A 12,450-nucleotide genomic window follows, 5' to 3' on the forward strand; every position below is an offset into this window, starting at 1 on the left:
ATGTCTGGTGGTTTTACCTTGCTAGGCAGCTGAACTCTATCACAACCGTTCTCTCACTCCCCCTCCTCAGAAGAGGAGGGGAAGAAGAAAAGGAAAAAAAAAAAAACAACTCGCGGGTTGAGATAAGGATAATTTAATTAAAGGGAAAATAATTATCAAAGGAAAATTATTATTAATTAAATAATTTAACTAAAGGGAAAAGGAAAAGGGGGAAGTAAAAAAAAAAAAAAAGGAAAACAAGTAAAGGCCATGTGGAAGCACAGAGGAAAGAAATTACTGTCTACTTCCCACCAACGAGCAATGCTTGACCACGTTCTTGAAGCAGGGCCTCAATGCACATAGCCGTTGTTCGGAAGGACAGATGTTTTCGCAACGAGAGGCCACCCCTCCCATCTTCTTCCTTTTTCCACCTTTTGTTGCTGAATGTGACCTCACATGGTGTGGAATATCCCTTTGGTTGGTTTAAGCCAGCTGTCCTGGTGATGTTCCCTCCCCATCTCTTGCCCATCCCCAGCTTGCTGGCTCTGGGGTGGTTAGAGGGAATCCTGATGAGGTGCCAGTATTGCTCAGCAGTAGACACATCACTGGTGTGATACCAGTGCTGTTCTAGCTACAAGTACAGAGCACAGCACTGTACGAGCTGCTGCAGGGAAAGTTAACTCCATCCCAGACAGACCTGGTACAATCTGTAAACAAAATGGATGAAAGAAATTTCTCTGGCTTTGAGAGGGCTAAACTCTCATACCTTCCTAAGCAAAAAGGTTATGTGTAAACTACTATAGACATAGCCAAAGACCACTAGCTGAGTTCATCTTGGAGGAATTTGGTCTAGAGCGTAGAGATAAATAGAAGGGGATCCATCTCAGGTGATGGACAAATAAATTTTAATAAATACCTCAGTGCTGAAAACCCGTTGGACATCGAGCTCAGACCTCTATCACCAAGACATGAATATCTGAGGCAGGACGGTGTTTTAAAAGGTAATGAGGTTTGGATCCAGCCAGAGATTCAAACAGAGAGGTTCTTGTCAATATTATGTAACTATTTTGAGAATCATCATGAATTGGACTGCATGGGAATTTTTAAACAATGGGTTATGACACAAGGTACTAGGATGTATTTAATGCAAGGGATACAATTCTGATGGTGTCCTGACCACATGTTTAGCTCCTTGGCAGAGACAAAGCAGTGGAAGTCACAGCTATGTATGGCACTGTCACCCATGTAAATCAATCCTGCTATGGATAAAACTTTAGCCTGTCTGAGAGTACAATTAATATATTTCCATCTCCATTGGTGTGTGCTTGAAAAGCTATCAGTTTATTAACAAATCTGGTCATGGATTTTGTGTCTAGACAAGAAATCTCTAGGAATAAATCTTCAAGTCATACAGTCTCTTAAAAAATCCTCACACAGTCATGATTTTGAGCCTTTACTGAAATCAGGAAGGTCAAATCATGACTTCAGAAATGAGGCAGACAGGCCCTTTGGCTGGTTCAAAATGCTCCATTCTGCCTCTTCTTTAGGTACAACTGAGGCCTTTGTTGTTACGGAGTCTGTTTCAGTACTTTTTATGATGCAAGTGACTGATCTTACAGCCATGTCCTTTGGCCTTATATTTATTGTCCAAGAAGGTCTATAATAGCTGCAATCCATAAGTATGATTGACCTCCAGTATATGCAACTCACAGTTCAATTGTTGTGCTGTTTTCTGTCTATTTCTTTCTCGTTCTCCACCATGTTTTACATATTTATAATCATTTTCTTCTTTCACTGCAGAAATTTGAGCCTTGACGTGAAGACATTGACAATAAGATCTGCAGAGAGTGTGTGCTTCAGCCCCAGTAGCAGTGTTAAAAAAAGCAAATCTTGACTAAAGATCAAAATCAAGAGACAAAATGACCATCAACTGGAAGACCTGCTTCTTCACTCTCATATTGCTTCCCATGGTAAGGATAAATGTCCTTGTAAATACGATGTCATTATTTAAATATATGTTCCCAAGTCTAGCACTTGCTAAGCATCAAGGCTCTACTGTTAACATTGATTCTGTCTTTTTCTGTGTGGGCCCATAAGTTATGTTACGCCTTTTCTAACTTCCTTTGCAGTTGCAATAGAACTGTGACCACTGCTCATCCTGCACAAGGGCAAGTAAATTCCTTGAAGGGATTTGTTCACTGCTAGTGTCTGAGATTAAAAATAACAATAAAATTAAAGTAATAATAAAACAACATAAATAAATAGTGGGACGCCTGTTTCCAATCCGCTTAAGATTAATTTTTCCAGACAAAAGCTATAAAATTAGAGGTTTCCATCAGTCCTATGAAGCCTAAGCCTCAAGATATTTCATCCAGTGCTTTTGGTTGCCTCCATTTTCAGAGGGTCATTTTTTAGAAACCATACAGGTAGGCCATTAAAGATATAGGTATTCAAACTCTTTAGTCACTTTTATAAAGAACTTGGGCTTTTTATGAATAGTACTTGGATTTATCAGCATCATAAACCTTCACTTACCAAATAATGTACTATCCCTTGAATCACTCAGTCTTAACACATTTTTGGGGATTTGTCATGTAAGTCTATTCTTGCTTGTTGTCCCCATTTGCATTGTGGCTCTATCTAGTCTCACATAAAAGCTGTAAGAACATTGAATAAAGATTTTTTTTGTTCCACTTTGAAACTGTAAGCAACACTATACAACCTCTATAATAAATTCATCTTGCATTTCAGCTCAGCTCTTAGTTAGATCATTGATCATAACTGTGCCTTTCATCATGTCTCAGGAAGCACTGCACAAAGGGATACCAGAAAAATAGCACTGGTATTTAAATTCTCTATCTTTCACATTAATAGTTTTCTATAACTTCCATAAAAATACTTTACAATTGCTTAATATTCTCTAATAGACAGACATTTTAAAACATTCCTGAAATATAGTTTGGTTTTATTTTTAAGGAAGAAATAGTTAATATGGTTTTGATTTGACTAGAACTATAAACTATAACTGTATAAACTATAACTGTAAACTATATATTTTAACAGTTTTTACAGTTTCTTGCTTATTTGTATTGACTGTAACTTGTTTTTTCAATGCATAATGGTCAGCATACAGGACTCACCTTTTTTTTTGGTACACATAAAGGTGCATTCTTTCTTCTTAGGTCTTATTTAGAAACTACTGTAATTAACTGCATATCTGAAATATAGCATTATTCAACTAAATTCTTTAGAATGGGAATGCACATCCAGATAATTTAGCCCCTCACCATACAAATATCAGATTTTTGAGTTTTTTTTTTCTGGTGCATGATGCTTCTGACTATTCCTATTCAGGTAGAAAGTATTACTTACAAACAAAGTGGGCATGTTTAATTTTGATGTTTTATCTCTGAAATAGTTACACTAGACTTCCTATAAGGTAATGGGGAGGGAAAAACCCATCAGTTAGTCTATTTCAAATGATTATTTTAGCATTACATTCCTGTCTTCCAGAGGTGCATGTATCTCTCCATTATAAATAGAGGTTAGCTCAAATTCAGGTGCTGTGGTTTTGTGCATAGATTAGATTACATAACCTCACCTTGAGGTTTCTAGTTTGAGACCCTGAAAGACAACTGACATGTCTCAGTCTCTCAGGAGCTCCCATCTTACAGTTAAGCCTAGGTCAACTTCAATGCTTTTTGGTGTTCAGCTTGAGACAGCCAAAAGGTATCTACTTATTTAGAAGTGAACAATTTTTAATTAAGGAAAATAACTGTGACTGAATATATCTCTTGAGCTTTTAGATGGGCGACCTTCCTGGCAAGTGTAAAAGGACAGAAAGTTTCCAATTCTTAGCATTTCAGGATGTAACTGTGATCACTGAGCTGGATAATCAGTGATCTGCTCCCGCTTTTCGAAAGGACAACTCTCTAATGAAATACTATGAAGCAAACCAGAGTTAATAAGAACAATATGCTTTTATCTGTGTGGTTTCTGCAATGTTTATGAGCTTGTTTATGAGTGCAAGTTTTAATCATAATCTCCTGCAGGAATCCAGGTAGTAAAATTAGTGATTTTACATGCATGAACCTGTGAATATGCACACACATTTCTTTGGTCAGTGAAGAGACTTATGCCCATGACAGAGATTATACCACAATTTGTGTATACTATTCATTCTTTATTACCTCCCTAGCATTCATTTTCACAGACTAGAACTCAGGAATGCTGAATGTTATTTATGGTTCTTCCCTTGCTGGGAATTTTTATAATGCTTGTGGCAACATATTTTCCCTCTGTTGGGACTCACTTTCTCTTTGAATCATCCCTTATAAGCTGTGCTGATGTCCTCAAATTGATACTATTCTGTCATACAGATTTCCAGAGTTTTTACCGATTGAGTGGATGTGACATTTTAAAAAGTTAGAGTAAATTTGAATGTCATCCTGTCCTCCAAAAGGTTTCTAAAAAAGTCTTATTTTACCTTGCTTTTCTCTAAACACATCTGGTATCATTCAAGAAATCTCTGTTTACCTTGAAGGAGAGCTATTGTTTTCAGCAGTGGTATAGTTCCCAATTTCAAGGCACATCTCCATCCCTCATTAGCATTAGCTCCTGAATCTTGAATCTGTACACCTGCTTGGATGTGCATACTTTGTTTCATCAACAGATAGTCCTATTTTATTCACAGGAAACCAAACCACACAGACTATGGTCTACAATCACAAGCAGGTCAAAAAAGGGCAAAAAGAGGACAAAATGTATTAATGGAAAGTTCTAGGTGCCTTCAATTCTAGGCTCAGACCAGAAAACAAGAAAATAATATGCTAATTAAAATTTAGATGTGGGCATGTTAAGCCAATTCTAATTATCAGAGACTAGATTGATTAAATTTTCATGTGTTTAACAAGTTATTTTGTATTTGTCTATCTCAAACGTATTTCATATTCCAATTAATCATCTGGTACTTGAGGCAGGATCTAGAAGAAAGATACCGGTTAGACCTGTAAATAAAAATATTTGAGAGCAATTCTTGAATTTTTTTTTTCTATTTGAAATGTTTTTCAAACTAAATGTCTATATTGATATTTTAACCATTTGTTGTTGTTGTTTTTGTTAGCCGGACTGCTTATTTTCAGTCACTCTCATAATTTTCTGTTTAGTCCAAACATCTTATCTTTTCATTTATATATCAGTTTTCTTCTTCCCACCTTTATTTTTTTTTCTTCCCATTCATTTGTGATAGCACTAGGCTGTTGCTTTGGGGGTTTTAAGTTTTAATTGGAAATGTTAACAAAAGTCATCATAAAATTAGTGAAACGATAGGATCCTAAACCATGGTTTCTTTGTCTGGCTCCAAATGTACTTGAGAAACAATGAAATTCATGACTCACAAAGTTGGCTTAGTATATGAACTGAATTTTAAATGTAACTGCAATGCAGGTGTTCTAACTGTCTGTAATAATTCTACCATTCTTCAACTAATACTTGGAAATTCTTGTGGATGAATTTTTAATATTGCTAAGCTTGAATGTTTGAAATGAAAAGATATTTCTTGTAGTGTTTCATTAGTTGGCAAACATGTTCACAGACTTCCTTTAAAAATTAATAATAAAGGCAGAGATGAAAAAGAAAGGTGTTAAGTGATGTCTCTTGTATACCAACATTGAAGTGCAATCTCAGTATGAGGGTCAGATGTATAAATACAGATGTGTAGGCAGCATCTCACAGGTCAGAAAACCAGACCTCAAAGTGATTGTTTTCAAGTCTCCGTTCATTGAGAGAGGATGAGAGAAACTAGGTCTTTTTTCTCAGATCCTGTTTACTGGAAGTATAACATCTTCTAAGGGTTTATAGTCCACAGAGAAGAGAACTAGCATTATTAATCTGTAGCTGTCATTTCCAGGGGCTAGCTACATTCAAACAGAATCATCTACGTTTCAGTCTCTGTAAATTTTTTCTTAATATGGGAAGCAGTGTATTCAGATACACCATTCCACTACTTTCTCTTTGTCCCTGCTATATTTGCTTGAGCATCCATAGCTGAAATGAGAGGATCCCCTCTCACTGGGGACAGAAACATGTATGCCTGTGTTGGCGTCTGCTCTTGAAGGAAACTGTTTTTCCATGTAGGATTTAATGAGCCAGCTTTTGATCAGTTTATTGGCCTTATGAAAAGTCAAGCTTTCTGTAGGGTTACAAGTCTCTAGCACAAAGCACAGTTGCATGGGACTTGTCTGTTACTTATGCAATACCACAGCAGCTCCTGTACAACAATGGACCTGCAGGGAACGTCCTCCAGAGGAGAAATACCTCAGCCAGCCAAGGTATTACTGACGCTATGTTTTTTCTTCTCATCACAAGAAGATGGTTCTGGGGGGAATCAGCAGAATATAAAGACCTCTTAAAAGCCTGTAATTTATTTAAAAAAAAAAAAAAAAAAGTCAGGATTTGTAATATTGGGTAGGGTTGTTTCAAAACAAGCTTTCAGAATTTCTGGTAAAGTCTGTCACAAAGAGCATCTGAGGGATTCCGTGTTGCAAAATAATAACGCCTTTGACACCACCCAACTTAAAGAACCTTGTTAGGAAACAAAAAATTGTATCCCAGGTCCCAGATGTTCCTCACCTTGTCAGCAAGGGGGGATGAGTACTTCTAGAGGGTGACTGATTCCACCTGAGAACTCTGTAAATCCCTCTTTTTCTCTGGGAACCTCCTAGTGTGTTGACACCCCTAGGACACTGGAGGCTGGTGCGAGGCCTTCATGTTGTGTTGGTGCTCTGATTAATACACCAGGACTTGCTATCGCACCCCAGGGAATCCAGGTGTTAGTTGTAGAAGAAAGACACACTTGATTAAAATGTTTTAAAAGCTTATTAAACTTATTGGCACAAAACATGAAAGTCAAACAAAAAAGAAATTCTAGAAAAATTCTTATTCCACCACCCTCCGGTTCATAACACTACACACAAACACAGGCATATACGTGTAATTCTCCTTATTTAGGTAGGCAAGATATCTAGGTCTTAGAAATGCAAGGCAGCAGATTATGAAGCAGGAAAATGGTTGTCCTACATTAATGCCTTCACTTTTTTGCCCTCTGGTAGTAGTACTAATTTTTGTGACAGGCAAATAATATGATGACAACACTGATTTAAGGACATTAATATGATTCTTTTGCCTGCTGGTTTTGTATTCGTGAGCTTGGAGGAGTATTGGGTGAGCAGTCAAATACCAAATTAGGAAATAAAAAAGATGTCTTGGAAAATTAGCCTGTTAAAAAAAAAATAAAAATAATAAAAAAAATCGGTGATTTTTTCATGTTTCTTAGCTATTAATATCCAGCACCTGGAGGTATATTATTCAAGTCTCTAGCAAGTGAGCTGCTGGCCTCCTCTTCCTAAAGTCTGCTGAGTCAGCAGCCTAAGATTTACCTTAGAGGCAGCTTGAATAGATAGCTGTGATGCAGAACCAAAGCTGCATTAAAGGGAAGGGGAAAATGGAAGCAAAAGAGCAGGATGAGAGGAAATGAACAAAAAGTAATAATAATAAAAAAAATGTTAGAGGTCTGATCTTCTGTATGTCCCCTGGCCCCTCTCACCGTGGTTTGTAATAAATAGCTATTCTTTACTTTTGCTTCCCAATCTGCAAAGTAAACACTCCGCTGCTTCTCAAAGTGAATTCACCTCCTACAGCAAGAATCTGGGCCTTCTTGAGGATCAAGTAGTTATGCCTTAAGCCTGCCTGGGGGAGCATACAGGAGCAGTGCTTGCCCCAGGGTTACACATCACAAGACCCTCCAGATCACTGGTTGCTTCTGAAATAGCCATAGGGACAGGAAGGAGATGCGAGTCAGAGTGTACTGTGCTTAAGGCTACTTCCAGGGCTTCTTTTTCAAGCCAACAGAGACAAAACTATTTAATCAAAGTCTATGAGGCCTATTAAAAAACACTGCCAACCATAAAACCCAAGTGTTGCTGTCATTGTAGTCCCCAAGGGCACAGAACCCAACTCAACAAAACCCTCTTTGTATTTCTGGGCAGGGGGTGAATAGCTCACTCCAGGCTTCCTTGTGTTCATGTTCCTGAAAAGAAAACAGGGTTTCAGTCAGATTTGCTTTTTTCCCATGTGGAAATCACTTGGAAGAGAGGATTGGTGAGGTATGGGTCCCCTTCTGCACTAAAACATGGCGATCTCAGTGATATATTTATTACATGCCATATAATAATAGTTGTGTCCAAAACAGAGAATATCAACATCTTAATGAATGGGAACCGTCTACGTACATTTTTGTTCCTATTAGAGCTGAGCTTTGTACCTAACTGATGTCAGCAAGTGCACTCAGGACAATATTTAGCCATCTAAAAGCTGGATGTCTACTATAAGATATTTATCTATATTAGAAACTACTAACAATCATTCTGTAGTCAATAGCAAGAGATGGGCACCTCCAGACATTGGTATGACCCATCACAAACCCTCCTAGTTCTCTCTTTGCTGCAGAGTAATTAAAAATTAGCTTGGACTAGACTTTGGTTTCTTTAGCTCTTAGAAAATCCATCTTTATTGAGTAGTATGTTACCTTTTATGGATATCATGTGGATGCTGAATGAATGACTAAGTCACTCTTGTGCAATTGATTGTCTTGCATTATCAATATCTTGGGATTCATTTTCATAAATTGGTTTGTCAGGTTATCACAAATGCTGTTTATTACGTTTCCTGGAATACATTTTTAAAATCAACTATTGAATGTGTTTTCTTGTATGGGTGGGGACAGATGCCAAAGAATCACAGTGTCTCTATTAAAAATATATATCTAAGCAAATAAATACTCCATACCATTAAATACTTCATGATCTTTCAAACAATGAAAGGAAATCAATTTTTATGAAAACAGGAAAAATATTTTCCCTACATAATGCAATTCAGAATTCTTTTGTAGCACTTGGATATTTTTCTTTCCAGTAAAGATTAAAGCATTTTTCTTCACAATTTCAACCACTTTTTCTTCTTCTTTTTTTTTTCTTTTTTAAGAAAATAAAATTTCTAAATAAATATCCTATTCAAAGAAGATACTTAAAACATGGAAACCGAGCACTTTGTAAGTCCTCCCCCTTTTTAAATATGAACAAATGACAACTTTTTTGCTATTGATACAGTTTAGACTATAGACTTCATCAACATATTTCCTGAGGGAAAATACTCTCAATAAATGTCTTTCAGCCAGATCCCACTTGTGTCTGTTGGCGAGTTTAATGGTTTGTCAGCCTTTGTATGTCAGTACACTCCCTGTACCAGTCTACTTAATAGATGTACACTTATTCTGGACTGGTGAAAAGTTCTGTTGAGGATGCAAGGTGGTAGTTTTTTTTACTGCTTCTGGCCTTCCTGATAACATATTTATGCAATGCCCTCTTATGTCAAACATTGCTCTGTATGCTGTTTTAGGAGTGCAAAATTCTTATTAATTCTCTAGAGCTTTATACAGAAAAACACTTTTGCTTCTGTGTGCTCTTTTAAAATGCTTTTGCTCCTACGGTTTCTGTCTGACTCAGCATCTGTGGCCAAAATATGTTATTTGGAAGTTATTTAGGCTAAATGCAGGCTGGTGATTTGATGTTTGAAGCCTCCTGAAAAAAAAAATATCTATAATGTGAACTACTTGTATTTGAAGATTTGGGAAGGGGAAATACAGACTTGTTTATTTATTTGTTTGTTTTCATTACTTAACAGCAACACCTAAGCATGTTACATATTTGGGCTTAACACTATTCATATCTTTATTTTGGTTTTATTGTTTGTGAAATGCTTGCCAGATAAATGATAATGTAAAATGCATTATCAGGTAAGATTAGAAATATACCAAAGCTCATAGGTATAAGTTTGTGTTTACTTCCTCAAAAATATTAAAGTGTCTTTTTTTTTTTTTTTTTCCAACCTCTGGCTGAGCTGGTTTTAGTCATATTATTTCTGTTAGCCAGTTTTATGATAATTTACTCCATTACTTAAAAGTGTAACAAAACACATGGCATTTTTGCACTACAAGTTAAATTCCCACACAATTAAAGACTAAACTAGTCCATTTCAGTATCTCTTCCAGCTATATAGTGCTGTAAAATCAAAACCTTTTCACCCATCATGTGTTGTCTACTGTGCCTGAACTAATGGCAGGCACACACACTAAATAAACTGTAAGCTCATTTACAGACACACATTTTCTGCATGCCTTCAGTCTAGTAATTTTGGTATCGAAAGTAGTGAAGTCATCATTCACCCTGTAACTAGACATGTTATTGAATCATAGAATCACAGAATGGTTTGTTTTGGAAGGGACCTTAAGGACCATCTCATTCCAACCCATGGGCAGGGACACCTCCCATCAGAGCAAGTTGCTCAAAGCCCCATCCAGCCTGGCCTTGAACACTTCCAGGGATGGGGCATCCAGTATCTGTAGATACTCCGTTGTCTACTACTGCAGGGCAGGCAACAGAAGTGAGAATGGGCTGTAAGACTGTGATGGGTCTTTGAAGGAAGGAAGATTTATGTGATCCCATCCATGCATATGTATTTATTTTTCCATTTCTCCAGGTCATCTATCTATCTCCAAATTCTGAATGCTCTGGGTGATTTCAACTAACTTTGACAGAAGGGCTGCATTCTCATATGAATTAATTTTCTAAAACTTTTATGGGAATGCTTGAGTAAAGACAGAGATTTTGTTAATTCCCTACAGAAAAAAGCTCAAACCTCGTTAGAAAATATAGTATCCAATCTGGAGCTCATCTGGGAGATGCTAATCCACATGATCAATGACTAAAGCTTTGTGCTATTACTCACAAAACTCATCAGCTTTGTTATCAAATAAAATCTTAAAACTAATTCAGGTATCATTTGATCCCTGATATTAGATCAGTAACATAAGACATGAGAGCTGGAAGATCAAATGTTCGTCATGCCCCTGATTAGTGTTTAATTTGAGCAATGCTGCAGCTTCTTGTTCCTCAGTTCTTTCTTTGCCACATAAGGCCAGCTGCACTGCTCTGCTGCCTCTACAAGGTGTGGGAAAGACAAATCCATGTAAGGCTAGTGTGTGTTCAAGTATTAGAGCAATGGTGGCAAAAACAGATGGATGAGATACAAGAGGTTTTGTTAATCTTAGTGCTACACTATGAAGAAAAAAGTGTGAGTGAGCTTCCTGGAGATCGTGATGTAAGTCCATGGTTGAGGAGCTCTAGACATAGCTTTCAGACATGCTGAGGTCTTTATGTTCAGCTAACCTCGAAAAAAATAAATGTTGGATTCTGTATTTGTTTTGTTTTGCAGCTTGAACCATAAGCAAAACCTCCACTTGCATCTAAGTGAAACACATTATTTCATCAGTTTGTTGTAATGAACTGATGATCCAGAATTGTTCTTTTTCTGCCTTTTGTCTCAGACATCTTTGTGCATTGTACTTAACATATCTGCACCCATAAAATCCACGGATGTGTACTGATAGTACATGACATAGAAGTGGAGGGCGCCCCTGGGTGCTCTGGAAACCATAGATGGGGCTGGACAGGGCACTGTGAAGAAAGCAGTGCCTCCTGAGTTTTCCAATGCTGATATGAAGTCCCACGTAAATCTTCATCTGAAGAATGCTTTCATCTTCATATTGACATACTTATCCCTTTTGCACCTCCTGCAAGTTTATTTGTTCTATTTTTTCAATTGTATATACCAGCTGTATTTTTTTTCTTTTAGAGATTTTTTTTTTCTCTTTGGGTTAGAGGAATAGGTAGAGACCAGAAAAGATAAGGTTGATTTTGCTTTGGTTTTCCCACTGTTACCTATTGGTTAAATCATTAATTCTGCAGATATTTCATTACAGGACACAAAGATGAAAATTCAGCCTCTTTTCTCTCTTGAGTCCATGTCCTTTTTTTTTTTTTTTTTTCCCCCTCTATCTCTGTTAATCAAATCCAGAATAACACCTTGTGGGGATGACAGTTAGTATTAGAGGGGCAGGTCATCTTGTACCGAGGTCATCTCCCATTACATGGTACTGCTTGCAACTGGAGGCTTTTAGATGTTGAGCAGTGTTAAGTGGCAAACTTCCAACTGTGTTCACAGCTTTGGGAAAGAAAAAGAAAAATAGAAACAGAAAAAGGTAAAAGGTAAAAGAAAAGGAGGAGGAGAAGGAGGAGGAGAATGAAAAAGAATTAAGTACTGAGTTTAAAATGATGTAACAAAAATGAAGGGAAAGTGACAGGGATGTGTATAAATAACATTAGTCTAGAGATTTTTATTTTTTCATATTTGAAAATGTGAATATATGTATCTGTTGTCAAAGGATTAATGTAGAACATCTGAACATGGTAATCTTGAGGGTCAAATAAATGGAAGTTAACATATATTGGAGTCACACAGAATAACCCATGAGGGACAGCACAAAATAGGTTCCATCAACTTTGCTTTCAAGTCTTT

At 36.9% G+C, this 12,450-nt stretch overlaps 1 protein-coding gene across 17 annotated transcripts in view; it reads left to right on the plus strand.

Annotated features, from left to right (window-relative positions):
• The window catches only part of ADCYAP1R1 (ADCYAP receptor type I), a 343,361-nt gene that overhangs the window by 229,233 nt on the left and 101,678 nt on the right, over positions 1-12,450 (plus strand). For all 17 annotated transcript variants that reach the window (XM_083825483.1, XM_083825479.1, XM_083825478.1 and 14 more), the window contains one exon: positions 1,780-1,949. In XM_083825483.1, coding sequence (XP_083681609.1) covers positions 1,899-1,949 — 51 coding nt within the window. In that variant the 5' untranslated portion in view covers positions 1,780-1,898. The remainder of the gene's footprint in view (positions 1-1,779; positions 1,950-12,450) is intronic.

The sequence above is a fragment of the Anser anser genome, assembly GCF_964211835.1.
Source record: "Anser anser genome assembly, chromosome: 2".
Taxonomy (NCBI): Eukaryota; Metazoa; Chordata; class Aves; order Anseriformes; family Anatidae; genus Anser; species Anser anser.